The sequence below is a fragment of the Haliotis cracherodii genome, unplaced genomic scaffold (genome assembly GCF_022045235.1).
Source record: "Haliotis cracherodii isolate W230 unplaced genomic scaffold, xgHalCrac1.p SCAF_2, whole genome shotgun sequence".
Lineage (NCBI taxonomy): Eukaryota > Metazoa > Mollusca > Gastropoda > Lepetellida > Haliotidae > Haliotis > Haliotis cracherodii.
Genome location: NW_027266275.1, coordinates 72430990 through 72451699, shown reverse-complemented (window position 1 = coordinate 72451699; position 20710 = coordinate 72430990). Strand labels below are relative to the sequence as shown.

Below are 20710 nucleotides of genomic sequence, written 5' to 3'. Positions count from 1 at the left end.
GATGGTGAGTTAACACGTGACACATTGTATTGTGATGTATCAACTCGAGACACAATGTATGAGGAGGGTGTATTAACACACAACACTGTACACTATCACGACACTGGTATAGAGCTGTTCACGCCTGGCCGATCCTCCTTCCTACATTGCACCGTCAAGGTCACCTCTCTGGGTTGGTTCAGTAACTACACAGGCTTACTGCTGTATCGATCAAGTGTTCAAGTCTTCCAGCTGTCAGGAAAACCAAGTGCTCACATATGTCGGATTAAATTCGATATCTGCAGTCACGAGACTGATGCAATGATTTAATGTTGAATCATGGATCGTTGTGTCGTGTATGCCCGAGGAACATACCCTACTTCAAGAGCCTGACATTGGTCATATCTAGGTGGTGTGCTCCCCGCTGTTATGGGCCGTATTGTACCTGTCACTTCAAAGCGGTTGGTACAGGAATATGTGTTTTGATCGATACAAATTATTGTCTCAATACTACAATTCAATTTAACGATTTCCAATGAAAATACAACCGTTTTACATTTGTTATACTGGCATGACTCTCGGGTGAGATGAGGCGACCTCAAATTGTACATTGGAGGAATTAATACAATGATTCTAATGCTAGTAGAAACGGCATGACGTCATCAATACCTCTGTTTATGTTTCGGTTGGGTAGCCTCCCATGTGCTCAGGTTATTTGGCGTTATATCAGTTTAAAGGGTAATCGACTTGCCTATATTCCCTCGTGACGAGGAGCGCCCCCTAGCACCGCATGTAAGATGTAATATCATGAACAACCTAAACCATCATCAGTTAACTACGGCGATGTTGTAACCGCCCTAACATGCCACCGTTTGAGTGAGGGAGTTTGGTTTTATGCCGCTTTTAGCAATATTACACCAGTGTTACAGTGGGTAACAGAAATGAGCTTCACACACTGTACCTATGTGGTGGAAGCGAACCCGAACCTTGACCGTAGGGAGTGAACGCTTTAACCACAAGGCTACCCCTCCTCCCAGACGAGCTGATTTAGCTCAGTTAGCTATCTGACTATTTTTTGTGATAAAAATGAATTCGGACACACTGTTCCCGGCCGAATATTTGGTTCTATGTTCTAAGAACGGGTATTTGAATATACAGAATGTCACACTTTTCCGTGTACAGGTTATCAAACAGAGCCATCTGTGTGTGACGGGATAACGCACCTCCCGTTGTCCGATCATGTTCGGTTACCTAGTGTATTGTATTATATCTCTATTCTATTCTATTCTATTTTCATAAATACCCTCGATCAAAGACGTGTCTATGGGAATCCAGAAAATTCCTAGGAATACATTCGCCAACCACTGCTTCGTTTCGGAAGTGACGTCACCACCTCCATCGCTGGTCATCGCTCGTATGTCTCAGCACAGAATGTCTCTCGCTCAGAAGAAGAATTTGATTGGACGGCTATTTTTAGCTCAAAACAAAGCTATAGTCACGAAAGGATCCAGGGTATTTATCGGAATATAATAACCTGGAAAAACGAGGATGTCGTCCAATCTGTCACAGTGGTTTTGTTTGATGATAAAAAAACTAACATTTACACTTATCTAGTACAAAGTAATCACGTGGACCAATCAGATCTCATCATTCTGACATGGACGTATGATAAAATACAATGTATCCCGCCTTGGAGCGAAATACATTTCTCAGTGGGGGAATAAAACCCTTGTACCCCGCCACGAGCAGGTCAGGCTGTACGTGGATTTCTGAGATTTAGATTAAATCCCTTATACCCCGCTTCGAAGCTAAAAGCCTCACGCTTTTTTTCGAGCCAATGGAAGTCACGTGACATAGCACAAGCTAACCTTATATCAATCGAACAGCTGTTTTCTACCAATTGTGTATTTATTTTAATTCTTTTAGATGTTATGTTAAAATATTTTGGTAAGATAAATTCGTTGTAGTAGGATCACTTGGGGTACATGGGGTTTTATGCCGTTCGTTCCCCCAATTCGTTGTGGCAATATCACATGGAGTATAAACCCCTATGTACCCTGAGTGATCCTGGTACAAAGACGTTGTTGCCTCCAGCTCGTGGTATAAAACCTAACGCGAGACGTATAAAACCCCATGTTTAATTATGCTTACAATTAACCGAAAACTAACTATATAAACATTTGTCGCAGTATGTGAACACCCTAATGGTGCACATTGATATGAACTATACAAGAGTGAATTTATTTTTCTAATTAAAATATTTACCACCTTTACAACAGCTTGTAACCGTGGATGACCTCTAACGCCTTCAACGCGTTATAATGAGGATATGTGTTATTTAGAAATACCTAGATACTTCATCTGCACAGCTGCTGTGAAAGTGAAAGTTTTGTGCGCATGCGCTATTATGCCGCCACAGACTGAGTAAGAACAAAATATGCGGCTGGTGAAAGGTTCAACCATGTGTCTGTAAGTCAACGTTCGAGGTATATGATAAGGGCGCACGGGAAATGTCCTATTATTACGTTATGACATACGTGTAATATTTGTGTGGAAATAATGGGACATTAAACTTAATAACAACATCCCTTTTTACTTTCTTCGACTTGGATGTGACATACTCAAGAATATGAATTGAGGACACATCATTTTCTTTATATAGCTTTCAGGATAGAAATATAAAAAAATCTAACCTCTGTGGCAGAATCAAGTAAGCTTCCTCAACATCATCAAATCAAATGTCAGGTAGAGGGAGAGAGAGGGAGAGGGGGAGAAAGAGATAGAGAGAGGGGGGAGGGAGAGGGGGGGTCACGTGACTCGTACACTCGACGCATCTTGTATCTCTGACAATAAACCATAAACCCATCCATTCTACAGGTAACTCAAACATCAGCTCTTTCAAGGAAGGATGCCCCTGATTAGGGAGCGTCACTATGTCCCGCCCGGGGAAACATCACTGAAGATAGGTACTGCGGTACTGCCATGATATATGGGTTTCTAGCCCTCTACATTGAGGGTTTCATTGGACCGCCAGATCCGAACTTGCTTCTCTGATTGTAACAAAGCTACAGATTTCTGAGAACTGACATATTGAAACACTGCAGGCAACAGAAATAAATCTCAGTATTTCACTGAAGAAGATGAAACAAATTAAAGAATATAAAAATACTTCAAACATCAACATAACTGACAACAGTATAATGTTGGAAATTAATTGATTGACCTGTTTATGTATCAGAAGCTACATTGATAGTTAATCACTTCAGCACGGGATATAATCGCCCATTAATCTTCATGTCGACTTCTACAGCCGCAGAACTGTATTCTAACCTAGGGCTATAACTATTTCATGTGTTAGTTTAACTTCAAATACAGTACAATATTATTATCACATAGCTATAGCCGAGCTATATATAACTTTACCCTCAAATGCAATGCATTAATATAACATACAAACTACGTTTTCTATACATGTTATTTATCCCAACTAACAACACATCGCTATAATCATCTAGTTCAGAACTGTTTTCCCCTTTTGCTAAAACCAGCTATGTCTGTGTATATCGTTTTACCCCAGCAAACAAGTTTCAAAACCAGTAATCAGCCGTGTTGAAGGATGTATTCTTGATGCATTTATATAGTTGATGTTGATGTGTCATGTATTTTTATATTTGATGGACGTATGTTGGATATAATTATATATTTGATGGACGTATGTTTGATATATTTATATATTTGATGGATGGATGTTTGATGTATTTATATATTTGATGGACGTATGTTTGATATATTTATATATTTGATGGATGGATGTTTGATGTATTTATATATTTGATAGACGTATGTTTGATGTATTCATGTATTTTATGGACGTATGCTTGATGTATTTATATATAAGTTTGCTTGGAGCATTCATATATTTGATGTACGTTCGCTTGGAGTATGTACATATGTGATGAACGGTTGCGTCATGTATCTACATATTTTATGCACATTTTGCACCACCTACAACTTTGTTTCATCTTCTTCAATTGCCCAATAAATGAAGATTGGCGTTTCAGGGATGCTGTTTTAGTCAGTTTCTGCGTGGTGTTATTGTACTCGAACAAGGCCACCCGACGCTACACAAACAAGTGCCACTCTTGTTTCACATCGACCTTACTCAAAGTCCCATTGAGACCTTTCTGTCTGACCATGAGGACGCATCTAGCCACACACCAAGGCCGACCGACACCGAGTGCTGACAGCTGGAGAAATACTGGCGTCATGGAAGTTATAGATTTCGTTTAGTGGATAATCTGGATATACAGATATCTCGTGTGTTGGTACGCCCAACAAATAAACATAATACACGTCGGAGTATATGTGCCTCTCCCGCACACGTGTACACCTAGCCAACTCCCTACACGTGCATATCTAGCCAAATCTACGCGTGTACATCTAGCCAATTCCCCACAAGTGTACATCAAGCCAACTACCTTCACGTATATATCTAGCAACTCCCTACACGTGCATGTCTAACCGACTCCCTACATTGTACATCTAGCCAACTCCCCACAAGTGTAATATAGGAACTCCCTACACGTGCATATCTAACCAACTCCCTTCACGCGCACATCTAGCAACTACCTAAACGTCAACATCTAGCAACTCCCTGCATGTGTATATCTAGCCAACTCACCACATTTGTACATCTAGCTGACTAACCACATGTGTATATCTAGTCAACTCACCACGTGTACATCTAGCAACTATATACACGTGTATATCTAGCTAACTCCTTACATGTGTATATCTAGCCAACTCCCTACATGTGTTTGTCTAGTCAACTCCCAAAATGTGTTTATCTAGCCAACTCCCTAAATGTGTTTATCTAGCCAACTCCCTACATGTGTTTATCTAGCCAACTCCCTAAATGTGTTTATCTAGCCAACCTCCTACATGTGTATATCTAGCCAACTCCCTAAATGTGTATATCTAGCCAAATCCTTACACGTGTATATCTAGCCAACTCCCTACGTGTGTATATCTAGCCAACTTCCTACATGTGTTTATCTAGCCAACTCACCACATGTGTATATCTAGCCAACTCACCACATGTGTATATCTAGCCAACTCCCTAAATGTGTTTATCTAGCCAACTCCCTAAATGTGTTTATCTAGCCAACTTACTACATGTGTATATCTAGCCAACTCCCTAAATGTGTTTATCTAGCCAACTCCCTAAATATGCTTATCTAGCCAACTCCCTAAATGTGTTTATATAGCAACTCCCAACATTTGTATATCTAGCCAACTCCCTACATGTGTTTATCTAGCCAACTCTCGACATGTGTTTATCTAGCCAACTCCCTAAATGTCTTTATCTAGCCAACTCCCTACATGTGTTTATCTAGCCAACTCCCTACATGTGTTTATCTAGCCAACTCCCGAAATGTGTTTATCTAGCCAACTCCCGAAATGTGTTTATCTAGCCAACTCCCTAAATGTGTATATCTAGCCAAATCCTTAAATGTGTATATCTAGCCAACTTACTACATGTGTATATCTAGCTGACTATCAGCAATAAATCGCTTACCCACGTCACATCCGTGCCATGGTGCCACGGGATCTATTGTTGCTTACCGGTTGGTTATCTACAGACTTGATGTGATGCAGGGTCGGTTCACACCACCTATCAACAACATGTTGGGATTCGACCATGTCGTGTGAGGTAAGTGAAGACAGTAACCTCTGTGCCACCCAATAGTACAATTGCAACTTTTGTGACCACTTGATAACTGCAACCCATATCCAATACAGTTTATACCTTACTGCACGAGGTGTCTCACCTGACGACATATTTAGTCGCGCTGTGAAGGAAACAGGACATCGTCTTGTCAGAAGACAGCAGTGGCGTCACTGTTGTGTTGGTGAAGGTCAAGGTCGACAGACTACTCGTCTTCCAGACGCCCCGGAGTTCAGGGGGGAAGGTGCACTGTGGCGCTGAAGCAGACGAGAGAAAATCATAACTGAATCATTTAAGTGAGTCAGTGAGTGAGTGAGGGAGGGAGCAGGGGAGGAAGGAATCGAGTGAGTTTTGTTTCACGACGCTTTGATTTCTTTGTTTGTTGTTTAACGCCGCACTCAGAAATATTCAAGCTATATGACGGTGGTCTGTAAATATTTGGGTCTGGACCAGACAATCCAGTGATTAATATCATGAGCATCGTCTTCCCGAGGCAAGGGAGGTAACTGACTGTGAAAGTCCAGTTTCCACCCTTGACGAACTAGGCTGAAATTATGAAGTTTGTCTGGACTATCCGGGGTAGAATAGGTCTTCAGCAATCCATGCTTGCCGTAAAAGGTGACGATGCTAACGGGTGTTCAGACCCGCTGTCTTGGTTGATGCAAGTCATCGTATCCCAATTGTGTGGATCGATGCTCATGATGTCAGTCACTGGATTGTCTGGTCAAGACTCAATTATTTACAGACCTCCGTCATATAGCTGGAATATATAGCGCGGCGCAAACAACAAGAAAACAATCTTACATGGTCTAAATCAATACACATTATGCAAAGTTTGTGCAGTTGTCTGTTTGACAGATGCAAGCTGTTAAAACACATTGCAGGACAGTACATGTGTGTAGACACGTGATGTTTGTGTTGGTACCCCTGTGCAAACATTATCATTGATCGTCGTTGTTATGGTCATATCAAACTACGCCATTCTATAACGCTGATATAACATAGCTGTCTTGTTACGGATGTCGATATGAACTGTACTACACGATTTCCTTTGCAAAATAACATATAAGCAAAGTCCTTTTATTAAACAAATCAGTCCTCATATGGTGGAAAAAGCGCAACAAAACCTTTTCCCAAACCATAAGAAATCTCGCTTATCCATTGTACGATTCCGAAAAACATGTGTTTATGATTCACTACCAAATAGTGATGATACCAGGTGTTCGCGAATAGGTGGGCGTATCCTGCCCCACAGGTGGCAACCGTAACAAACACATGCAGGGATAACAACTGTTTACCTGAAGAAACACAGGAACGTATAGTACAAGTCAAAATAGGGAATAGTCTGCAATGTCTGCAAAATCTGCAGACTCTATCTATGAGACAGTTGTGTCATATAGAACAAGTGTTTATACTCGTAAAACCACAGACCCTATCTATGAGACAGTTGTGTCATAAAGAACAGTTGTTTATACTCATAAAACCACAGACCCTATCTATGAGACAGTTGTGTCATATAGAACAGTTGTTTATACTCAAAAAAACACAGACTCTATCTATGAGACAGTTGTGTCATATAGAACAATTGTTTATACTCGTAAAACCACAGACCCTATCTATGAGACAGTTGTGTCATAAAGAACAGTTGTTTATACTCATAAAACCACAGACACTATCTGTGAGTCAGATGTGTCATATAGAACAATTGTTTATACTCAAAAAACCATAGAGCCTATCTATCAGACAGTTATGTATTGAAACATAATTTGATGCTGGGCCTTAAAGGTTTAAGGTTCACTTTATAAACAGTTTGTTCGCAGTATTTGTCAATAGTTTTTATATCTGTATATCTTTAAAACATTATTCCGAGGGAAAGCGTTATCTTGCCTCTTCAATGGCACCACCAGCTGGTGCCATCTCGTGTGTCATGTTTTAATAGAATAGGTCTGATGTCAGCTGTCTGGTATTCATAAATGCGGACATATGTTCATGTGAATAATTTCAATCTTCTCCGTTGAACACAGACATCTGTATAAGCACTGGCCGTGAATGACCACTGTCACGTGGTTATGAAAGCGTTAGACAATATAGGCGATGGGTAACCCTATGGGCATATACCCTGTTATATATATATATATTGTTACAGAATGTTACAGAATGAATGAATGTTTCTATGAAGGTGATAGCTCTTTAGCCCTATATACTGCTATAGAAGTGTTTTCTATGAAGGTGAAAGCTCTTTAGCCCTATATACTGTTATAGAGAGTGTTTTCTATGAAGGTGATAGATTTTAAAACTCTATTTACTGTTACGGAAGTGTTGGCTATGAAGGTGGTGGAACTTTAACCCTATATACTGTTATAGAAGCATTGACTGTGAAGGTCCCACTGTGATGCACCTGATCGCCAGCACGCGAAGTCAGCGATCTTACCAACTCAGCCACAGAGGCTTCCACAAAATGAGCCTTTAACCCTATACACTGTTATAGAAGTGTTAGCTGCGAATGCAGTGAGACTTTAACCCTATATACTGTTATAGAAGTGTTAGCTGCGAATGTGGTAAGACTTTAACCCTATATACTGTTATAGAAGTGTTAGCTGCGAATGTGGTAAGACTTTAACCCTATATACTGTTATAGAAGTGTTAGCTGCGAATGTGGTAAGACTTTAACCCTATACACTGTTATAGAAGTGTTAGCTGCGAATGTGGTGAGACTTTAACCCTATATACTGTTATAGAAGTGTTAGCTGCGAATGTGGTGAGACTTTAACCCTATATACTGTTATAGAAGTGTTAGCTGCGAATGTGGTGAGACTTTAACCCTATATACTGTTATAGAAGTGTTAGCTGCGAATGTGGTGAGACTTTAACCCTATACACTGTTATAGAAGTGTTAGCTGCGATTGTGGTGAGACTTTAAGCCTATATACTGTTATAGAAGTGTTAGCTGCGAATGTGGTGAGACTTTAACCCTATATACTGTTATAGAAGTGTTAGCTGCGAATGTGGTGAGACTTTAACCCCATATACTGTTATAGAAGTGTTAGCTGCAAATGTGGTGAAACTTTAACCCTATACACTGTTATAGAAGTGTTAGCTGCGAATGTGGTGAGACTTTAACCCTATATACTGTTATAGAAGTGTTAGCTGCGAATGTGGTGAGACTTTAACCCTATATACTGTTATAGAAGTGTTAGCTGCGAATGTGGTGAGACTTTAACCCTATACACTGTTATAGAAGTGTTAGCTGCGATTGTGGTGAGACTTTAACCCTATATACTGTTATAGAAGTGTTAGCAGCGAATGTGGTGAGACTTTAACCCTATATACTGTTATAGAAGTGTAAGCTGCAAATGTGGTGAGACTTTAACCCTATACACTGTTATAGAAGTGTTAGCTGCGAATGTGGTGAGACTTTAACCCTATATACTGTTATAGAAGTGTTAGCTGCGAATGTGGTAAGACTTTAACCCTATATACTGTTATAGAAGTGTTAGCTGCGAATGTGGTGAGACTTTAACCCTATATACTGTTATAGAAGTGTTAGCTGCAAATGTGGTGAAACTTTAACCCTATATACTGTTTAAGAAGAGACCCCAGTCTCCTGCGCTGCCGTGGTTCCTCTTCATTTAAAAGAAAACACTGCATGTACAGTGTGTGGAAAGGCGCCGTCAATGAATTGCGTAGACAGGGTGATCCAGTACGTCATTGCCACTCCATGTAAATCGTGGACGGTAGTCCCAACCCCCATGTCACGTGACCTGATCCATGTTGTATGGATGATGACCGTCACGGCAGCTGACGTTAACAGCTACACCATTACCAAACCTGAAGGACAGTACAGCAGTGTCTCGTACCTTCTAAGATGTCCCTTCAATTTCCCTGCAATCAGGGCCCCCTACCACAAAGACATCGTAGCGCTATCGTAACTCCCATACTTTAGCATAGCATTACGGCAGACGTAGAGCTACGATCGCTTTGTGGAAGGGGGCCCTGATTAAAGGGAAATTGACATTCCAGTGATTGACATCATGAGCATCGTTCCACACAATTGGGATCGATGACATGCATCAACCAAGTCGGCGAGCCTGACCACCCGATCCCGTTAGTCGCCTCTTACGACAAGCATAGTCGCCTTTTATGGCAAGCATGGGTTGCTGAAGACCTAATCTATCCCGGATCTTCACGGGTAGATTTCGGACATGACATAAACTGACGGGGAAAAGAAAATAAACATCCATGTTTGATGGCGGCTTGATATGAAACAAACCAGAAATGGTTCTGATGGTGATGAATTTGATATGGGTATCATAGCTGTGTTTTGGACCTTAAGTTTGCAGTGTTTCAGTGAATGTTTTCAGCCCAGTAACGTTTTAGTAACGTTTGTAATTTTTCGGCCAAATCCTTTTTTTTCAAGAGACCAGCGTTGCAACAGAATCCTAAACAGACAAAAAAAAATTTCTGGAGTTGAAATCATGAGATTAATACGTGTAGTCACGCGGTCTGTTATTCTATCTGGGTTTCTGAAGCTGTTCTGTGATATTTCATATGTAGAATAAAGTTACAAAAGACAGAAAATACACACAATTTGCTGTGTGATGTTGAACGTTCCAGCACCTGCTAGGCCAACAGCTGGCCCGAGTGTTCGTGTTGGAGGCTTTACGTCGGTTTCAACGATACTTTGTTTGGTTTAATGTGGTCATGGTACAGTGATTGCTGTGGCGTAAATAAATCAATCGTTTTGTATCATTTTACTATTTTATTATTCTATAATTATACATATGTTTAAATACTGATAAACCAGCATGGGTGCGATGTGGGATAACAAACACACTTCAGCGTACTTGCTGGTCGAATATGCATTAACATAACTGCCAGCATTAGGTCCTTCTATCTATTTGAATAAAGCGTTGAATGGTTTTAAGATGAAGGCGTATTGGTAGCACAGCTTCCGTATTGGAATGAGTGAGTTGGGTTTAACGCCGCTTTCAACAGTATTATAGTTATATCGCGGCCTGTCAGCTTAATGTGGGAGGAAAGCCCAAAGTGATGCAGGTCTCAGACGTTTACCACTTCGGTGAAACCCTCGAGCACGGGTGCTGACAAACCTAGAAACATAATCGGGGCGAATCGGGATACGAACCCACAATCATAGGTTTCTGGCGCGTCCGAAGGGACGCAACTCTGCACAGCGAATCGCGGCGCCTTAGACGACTGGGACACCCGTGCCCCTTCCGTATTGGAACCGAATGAATATATTATACGAACGAAAAGAAATACAATCGGATTTGGCAGCGGTCGTTAGCGGAATACGTGCACAACCGCTATGGCATTTGTGACCAACTGGTGTTATTCCGGGAGAAGCCAAATTGCGACTAGGTGCCCCTCTCGTGGCCATTTTTGGGAGCGGGTTCCGTCTAAGTGCAAACGGGCATAGCTAAAAGAATTGTCAACTCGTTGCGTAATTATTCATATATATATATATATATATCACATCGACATCACATCGGTACATGCGGTATTATGACTGTATGATTGAACACGTTTAACTGTATCTGGGGTATGTTTTAAGATGCAAGACATATGTAAAATCAAAAATTATTCCTGAGTGATTCTTTGACCAAAGAACTCTAAGTCATACGCGCATTATGATTGGTTTGTCGTATTTTCGCACATAACATTCATCGATAGGGGGCACGAGTCTTCTTGCAGGTTACGGAAAGGGGCGAGTGGTGACGAATGCCGCTATAGTGAACTCGGTAAAATGCAGGGCAATAACGTCGGCTGTACCTGACAAAAACCGATCGTAGTTAATTGACAACGCCTTCTCCGGAAAAAAAACAGCGTCCGAGAAATGACGACGATAAACAAACAAGCGACGAGCGAAGTTATTTCATTTGGTTAGTCTGACTTGACGTCTTGACTGAAAAACATAAAATCCATGGGATTGAGCAACAAGTGTTCATATGCATCAGAATTTGTTATCTCAAGTGGGAGGCTTAAATTCTGGTTGAAGTTATCGCAAAAAATGGGCAGTTGTCAGGCATGGTCCCCGAACACGCTGAAGATGACTGACATCTCGCCCCTCCGCCAATCACATCCCAGAAGTCTCGGTAACTGTGCGAGTATAATTCAGCGCGTTCACGTGCCGTGCTTAAAGCTGGATAAAGCAATTAGATATTTTGTTGGTACAATCTAACTAAGGCTAACGAAGCGGTTTGACGTTAATATCGATGAATTTATTGCTGGACGACAACATCGCCCGGATGTTTTGGGCTCCTCCATGTAAATATTACCCTTTTATAAAAAGAATTCAGATAATAATTGTATAACTATAAAAAAAATAATAACATCTAAGTAAGACTTATGATTATAATTCCACCCTTGTCCTCAGAAAATCTTCAACGCGTTTTCACGGAACATTAAATTAATTGAAGATTATGAGTAGATGCATAATCTTGGGTTTGGTTTAAACATACGTGTATTTATTCACAATACGTGAACGGGATTGGGGACAAGTTCTTTCAACTTAGATTCCCCTCTCCCTATATAATTTAGTTGTTAGTCCCCTGATGATCCAGGTTAGAATAGGTCTTCAGCAATCCATGCTTGTCGTAACAGGCGACTAACTGGATCTTTTTGGCTGACTTGGTTGATGCATGTCATCGCATCCCAATTGCGTAGCTCGATGCTCATGATATCAATCACTGGATTGTGTGGTCCAGGCTCGATTATTAACCGACGGCCGTCATACAGCTGGAATATTGCTGAGTGTGGCGTTAAACAACAAACAAATAGTTGTTGTTATTTGCGTAGGGAGGCAACGACACAGTACATTGTGAATCCATTTGCAAAGGCGACCACGTGGTTCATGAAGGGTTCCACAGGTATGGTAACTGTATACGTAGTTTCAGCCTTTAATGGACAAGGCAAGGTAAGCGTGCAATCAGTCGTCATGACGCCGCCTAACATTATCCCCCGTGTCGCCTAATCCGGGAGTGGTTGGGATCAACGAAAACACCCGACAGATGCCGATGATTTATGACCGTTTCGCAGGTGGTATAGAACGGATCTGATGGGGTGATATACTGATGCATGTCACACCACACAGCCAGTACACGACCAGAACTTAACAGTTGAACAAGATGTCACCTGATTTGTGATGTTCAAATTTCATAAACTTACTGAATGATGCAAGATGCTCGCAAAACAATATGTGAGAAATTGTGAAGCCTCGCCTGTGCAGAATTCCATCATTTTATTCGAAACTTTAAACCGTGTGCATCGATCTTTATTGAGCACTATCTCTAAAGATTACGGGAGAAGGTACAATAGTAATGTGTATTTAACTGTTTTTCAGTATGCTGTGTCATTCAATATCTGTTGAAGAGGGGTAATTAAACAAACAAACAAAAAACATTGTTTCGATTCATGTAACATGAACAATTGTATAAACGCCACATGCTTCGCGGAAAACGGATCGGGGCTTTCGTTGCACGTGCAGCTACTGGATTCTACACTAAATACATTAAAATAGTCAGTGTAGGTTTTTCGTTCGATGGAACAAGACCCACTTACCTTTCTTGGACCTTATAGATATAACGTGGACCAATATTCGTGGTCCTCATAGACATGACATGGACCAATATACGTGGTCCTCATAGATATAACATGGACCAATATTCGTGGTCCTCGTAGATATAACAAGGACTTCCTGTTTGCATTTATACTGGAGTATTCGTGTAGGAATGGTGAAATTCGTTGGAACTAAACTCGATGTATACCTACAGACACCCTTTGAATCACTCACCAGACACCCACCCCACCCTGTGACCCACCCACCCCACCCTGTGACCCACCAACCAGAAACCCATCCCACCCTGTGACCCACCCGACCCCCCTCTGACCGACCCACCAGACATCCACCCCACCCTGTGACCAACGCACTCCACCCTGTGACCCACCTACCAGACATACACCCCATCCTGTGACCCACGCACCCCACCCAGTAACCCACCCACCAGACACCAACCCCACCCTGTGAGCCATCCACCCTACCCTGTGACCCACCCTCCAGGCCTCTCTCCTCTCATAATGTGTCCTCTCCCGTGCTACAAACCCGACAGGCCCTTCCATTTGCCTCTTTCTCACGCCCTCTCACACCCTTGCCACGACCTTATACTGATGCCATCTACTCTCTCCAACCCTTGCCATGACCTTATACTGATGCCCTCTACTCTCTCCAACCCTTGCCATGACCTTATACTGATGCCCTCTACTCTCTCCAACCCTTGCCATGACCTTATACTGATGCCCTCTACTCTCTCCAACCCTTGCCATGACCTTATACTGATGCCCTCTACTCTCTCCAACCCTTGCCATGACCTTATACTGATGCCCTCTACTCTCTCCAACCCTTGCCATGACCTTATACTGATGCCCTCTACTCTCTCCAACCCTTGCCATGACCTTATACTGATTCCCTCTACTCTCTCCAACTCTTGCCATGACCTTATACTGATGCCCTCTACTCTCTCCAACCCTTGCCATGACCTTATACTGATGCCCTCTACTCTCTCCAACCCTTGCCCTGACCTTATACTGATGCCCTCTACTCTCTCCAACCCTTGCCATGACCTTATACTGATGCCCTCTACTCTCTCCAACTCTTGCCATGACCTTATACTGATGCCCTCTACTCTCTCCAACTCTTGCCATGACCTTATACTGATGCCATCTACTTTCTCCAACCCTTGCCATGACCTTATACTGATGCCCTCTATTCTCTCCAGACTCTCGTAATGACCTTTTTCTGATACCCGTTCACTCGTCTTTGTGTTATATGCCCATGTCCTCTGATGGACGAAGCACGTTGTGACGTATTTATATGTATTAGCCATAATCGAGTTTGATTTATTGCAGCATGTCAACTGACCGTGAGAAATTATGTTGAAATTTGCAGAAGTGGTCATAAACTAACCACTGGACAATGGGAGTACTTCAGTTCCACCTGGGCCCAGCACGACAAGGCACGTGGAGGTCCGGCACCACGCTGTGACGTACACAATAACACTGCAGGTAGACGTTTGATATGATAAATAAATATATCATAAAGATGATGATGATTGCACACCCTACACCATCTGGCCGCAGTTTCAAACATGCACACTTACCCATGCACGGTGACTTAGTGAATATTCATGTGGCATTTGTAGTTAGCCATTAGGCTATTTATTGCTTGCTTTTGTCACAGTATATATGTTCTTTTAGGTCCGTGGTAGATATGTTCTTTTAGGTCCGTGGTATATAGTTACTTCTAAGTCCGTGGTATATAGTTACTTCTACGTCCGTGGTATATATGTTCTTTTAGGTCCGTGGTAGATATGTTCTTTTAGGTCCGTGGTATATAGTTACTTCTAAGTCCGTGGTATATAGTTACTTCTAAGTCCGTGGTATATATGTTCTTTTAGGTCCGTGGTAGATATGTTCTTTTAGGTCCGTGGTAGATATGTTCTTTTAGGTCCGTGGTATATAGTTACTTCTAAGTCCGTGGTATATAGTTACTTCTAAGTCCGTGGTATATATGTTCTTTTAGGTCCGTGGTATATATGTTCTTTTAGGTCCGTGGTATATATGTTCTTTTAGGTCCGTGGTATATATGTTCTTTTAGGTCCGTGGTATATAGTTACTACTAAGTCCGTGGTATATATGTTCTTTTAGGTCCGTGGTATATATGTTCTTTTAGGTCCGTGGTATATATGTTCTTTTAGGTCCGTGGTATATATGTTCTTTTAGGTCCGTGGTATATAGTTACTACTAAGTCCGTGGTATATATGTTCTATTAGGTCCGTGGTATATATGTTCTTTTAGGTCCGTGGTATATATGTTCTTTTAGGTCCGTGGTATATATGTTCTTTTAGGTCCGTGGTAGATATGTTCTTTTAGGTCCGTGGTATATAGTTACTTCTAAGCCCGTGGTATGCAGGTTCTTCTAAACTAATGTCCAAAAGAAACTTTACACCATGTTTGAAGAGTTACTAAATAACAACAAACGCATGTTGAAAATCAATATGTATGTAATTCATTAGAGTAATCATTGACCATCAGGTACAGAAGATTTCATTTTATTCAATGATAAACTTCCGGTCTGACTCAAAGAAATGTGGGGTCAAAAATTACAAATTTCACATTACAACAGTTGTGAGAAAAAGCCTAAAAAGCAATAAAAGCGTGTCTAATGTCTAATTAACAACGTGTGTGTCCACGGTGGGCATTAATACACGCCATAACACGTCGATGACGTTAGACGTCGGATGAAAGGCGTGATTCTCTGGCAGTCGTCAATGAAACATTGTTCCAACTCTTGGACGGTGGTTGGTGCCACGATTCGTGTTCTCAACTGCCGGTCAAGATGGCCCCATACGTGTTCAATCGGATTCATGTCTGGGGAACATGCGGACCAGGGTAATACATGAATGTTGACGTTATTCAGAAAGGTTGTTAGCCTTGCAGTACGAGGCGTAGCGTTATCAAACGGTCACCCTGTCGTCTGTATACACGAGCCCTACCATCATTTCTGTACAGACAAAATCTGCCTTCATCAGAAAACATCACTCGACTCCAGTCACGCACTTGCCAACGTCGAACTCGGCGGTGCCATATCAGCCGGTTTTCTCGATGTTGACGCGTTGGCATTACGCTGAGGTACGGTCGACCAGCTCGAATACTGTATGTCCTAAATCGTCGGGATACAGCCTGTCGACTGACCCGGTGTCCCTGTGCCGTCGCTGCCGTTGACGTCGCTGTGGTGAACCCCTGTCACAAATGCGTTGCCCGGATGTGACTGTCTTCAGCGGGCGTTGTCACGGGTGGTCGACCGCTTCGTGGCCTGACCGATGTCCGAGCAGTCTGTCGTAAACGTTGCATTAAATTTCTGACAGTAACACGGCAACAGCGGGGTCTTCTGGCAATGACGACGTTTGAGGCGCCTTGTTCAGACATTCCCATGGCCCTCTCTCTCTATGCTTCATAAACGGGGCATAATTTTGTTCGTAAGGAGTTGCGTAAGCCGTTCTAGGGCTCAGTCACACATTCATGGTTTTTACTGCTGTCCTTGATAGGACCATTCCCGATTAAAATTTGTAAAAAAAGGGAGATCCTGTTATTCGTGGCGGGAAATTCACAAACAATCATATATTGTTCAGGAAGCGTCCCGATTCAGCTGTTTCCAGCCGAATTCGTCCCGATTCTCCCGTTCTCAATCCGATTCTGATCCGATTTGTATCTTCCGACCAAAAAATCGACCAAATCTGTTGATCAGATACAGCAGCTGCTCACGACATAGTCATGATTGTAATCCAACAAGACAAAATTGGCTTATTTTCAAGAATGTTACGGGACGCTCCATACTGTCGGGGGTGCTTGACCGACCTCTCTGTACCTTTCCCGATCCGTAGGACTCTGTTACAAATGTATAAGCCTGCGTTCAGACAATGATAGGACATTCCAGATCATTGAGGATAGTAATCCGACTTTTTCACTTTTCGTGTCGTAGAGCTGTCTGATCTCAAACGGGAGCCATAATTGGCACTGTGTGAACCCGGCCTTATACGGACAGTTTGCACGTGCAATCCATGTTACATCACCAAACCCCATTTCTTGCTAATTCAAGTTTGTTATTTTACAAATTGAGATTAAAAATCCATTGTATCCTCCGAATACGTTTGGTTTGGCGGTAGGGATATGTTTAAGTAACATATCACGAAACATTTTTACTTTATATAAAAATATATAATATTTTCGAGCGTAAAGTTTCTTTTGGACATTAGTTTAGGTCCGTAATGGTTAGATGCTTCTAAGTCAGTGGTATATATGTGCTTCTAGGTCCGTGTAGTGTTGATGCTTCTAGGTCACTGGTATACACGTGCTTCTAGACTGAGGGTGTTTTGTAGATTCTCGATGAGTGTATATATTAGTACGCAATATGTGTGTCATAACAAGACTAAAGAAACCGACCTTGTGCCGTCAATCAATCTGAAATGACTGCCTGTCTGAAAGGTGTCTGAACAATAGAAAATCGTAGTGTTTATATTGATTGGGAATACAACACCCCCAATATAGTGATACATATAGGTGGATCAAATGTACCCCATGTACTGCCAGATGCATTAGTGTATTGCAACATCCAGACAGAACCCTATTAAAAGAAATACGGGTTTATCACTGAGGTGGGTGTAGTGTTCACGTATTGGCCATGTTCACTATATACTATATATGTCAGGATCGATCACGGATGGTATGGGCGACGAGCGAAAGAACTAGCTACTGAACGAATTCACCGCACCATCAAACCTTGTCTGTGAGACATTTGGCGCTGACACGCAGCCTTCATGTGGCACAACGAGGACAGTCTTTGTTCACAAGAGGTTACATTAAGCCTCTTCTAATGCCACAGATAACCAACACTACGTTAAAAAATCACCGCCCTGGAAGGAGAGACAGTGAAGAGTAACAATCGCCATGGAAGGAGAGACAGCGAAGAGTAACAATCGCCATGGAAGGAGAGACAGTGAACAGTAACAACTGCCATGGAAGGAGAGACAGTGAACAGTAACAACCGCCATGGAAGGAGAGACAGTGAACAGTAACAATCGCCATGGAAGGAGAGACAGTGAGAGTAACAATCGCCCTGGAAGGAGAGACAGTGAACAGTAACAACTGCCATGGAAGGAGAGACAGTGAACAGTAACAACCGCCATGGAAGGAGAGACAGTGAACAGTAACAATCGCCATGGAAGGAGAGACAGTGAACAGTAACAATCGCCATGGAAGGAGAGACAGTGAACAGTAACAATCGCCATGGAAGGAGAGACAGTGAACAGTAACAATCGCCATGTAAGGAGAGACAGTGAACAGTAACAATCGCCCTGGAAGGAGAGACAGTGAACAGTAACAATCGCCATGGACGGAGAGACAGTGAACAGTAACAATCGCCATGGAAGGAGAGACAGTGAACAGTAACACTCGCCATGGACGGAGAGACGGTGAACAGTAACAACCGCCATAGAAGGAGAGACTGTGAACAGTAACAATCGCCATGGAAGGAGAGACAGTGTCCAGTAACAACCGCCGAAGAAGGAGAGACAGTGAACAGTAACGATCGCCATGGAAGGAGAGACAGTGAGAGTAACAATCGCCATGGAAGGATAGACAGTGACCAGTAACAGTCGCCATGGAAGGAGAGACCGTGTCCAGTAACAATCGCCACGGAAGGAGAGACAGTGAACAGTAACAATCGCCATGTAAGGAGAGACAGTGAACAGTAACAATCGCCATGGAAGGAGAGACAGTGAACAGTAACAACCGCCATAGAAGGAGAGACAGTGAACAGTAACGATCGCCATGGACGGAGAGACAGTGAACAGTAACAATCGCCATGGAAGGATAGACAGTGAACAGTAACAATCGCCATGGAAGGAGAGACAGTGAGAGTAACAATCGCCATGGAAGGAGAGACAGTGAACAGTAACAATCGCCATGGAAGGAGAGACAGTGAGAGTAACAATCGCCATGGAAGGAGAGACAGTGAACAGTAACAATCGCCATGGAAGGAGAGACAGTGACCAGTAACAGTCGCCATGTAAGGAGAGACAGTGTCCAGTAACAATCGCCATGGAAGGAGAGACAGTGAACAGTAACAATCGCCATGTAAGGAGAGACAGTGAACAGTAACAATCGCCATGGATGGAGAGACGGTGAACAGTAACAACCGCCGGAGAAGGAGCGACAGAGGAACAGTAACAATCGCCATGGACGGAGAGACAGTGAACAGTAACAATCGCCATGGAAGGAGAGACAGTGAACAGTAACAATCGCCATGTAAGGAGAGACAGTGAACAGTAACAATCGCCCTGGAAGGAGAGACAGTGAACAGTAACAATCGCCATGGACGGAGAGACAGTGAACAGTAACAATCGCCATGGAAGGAGAGACAGTGAACAGTAACACTCGCCATGGACGGAGAGACGGTGAACAGTAACAACCGCCATAGAAGGAGAGACTGTGAACAGTAACAATCGCCATGGAAGGAGAGACAGTGTCCAGTAACAACCGCCGAAGAAGGAGAGACAGTGAACAGTAACGATCGCCATGGAAGGAGAGACAGTGAGAGTAACAATCGCCATGGAAGGATAGACAGTGACCAGTAACAGTCGCCATGGAAGGAGAGACCGTGTCCAGTAACAATCGCCACGGAAGGAGAGACAGTGAACAGTAACAATCGCCATGTAAGGAGAGACAGTGAACAGTAACAATCGCCATGGAAGGAGAGACAGTGAACAGTAACAACCGCCATAGAAGGAGAGACAGTGAACAGTAACGATCGCCATGGACGGAGAGACAGTGAACAGTAACAATCGCCATGGAAGGATAGACAGTGAACAGTAACAATCGCCATGGAAGGAGAGACAGTGAGAGTAACAATCGCCATGGAAGGAGAGACAGTGAACAGTAACAATCGCCATGGAAGGAGAGACAGTGAGAGTAACAATCGCCATGGAAGGAGAGACAGTGAACAGTAACAATCGCCATGGAAGGAGAGACAGTGACCAGTAACAGTCGCCATGTAAGGAGAGACAGTGTCCAGTAACAATCGCCATGGAAGGAGAGACAGTGAACAGTAACAATCGCCATGTAAGGAGAGACAGTGAACAGTAACAATCGCCATGGATGGAGAGACGGTGAACAGTAACAACCGCCGGAGAAGGAGCGACAGAGGAACAGTAACAATCGCCATGGACGGAGAGACAGTGAACAGTAACAAACGCCACAGGGATCAAGTAAGACCCGGCCCTTGTTTGAAGTCTGGCTCTTTCGAGTTTTTCAAGATTGAACCCTAGACCCGGCCCTTGATAGAGATTGGTTCTCAAAATACTACTTCAAACTGTTTTGTATTTTTTTATAGAGATTAGCCAATAGGTTTGGTTGCGCGTCTGTGAATTTATT

General features: G+C 42.7%; 1 protein-coding gene across 2 annotated transcripts in view; it reads right to left on the bottom strand.

Moving 5' to 3' along the window:
* Positions 1-20710, bottom strand: part of LOC139468488 (uncharacterized) — a 40992-nt gene that overhangs the window by 19124 nt on the left and 1158 nt on the right. For both annotated transcript variants that reach the window (XM_071250473.1, XM_071250474.1), the window contains exon 2: positions 5811-5964. In XM_071250473.1, the coding sequence (XP_071106574.1) occupies positions 5811-5964 (154 nt within the window). The remainder of the gene's footprint in view (positions 1-5810; positions 5965-20710) is intronic.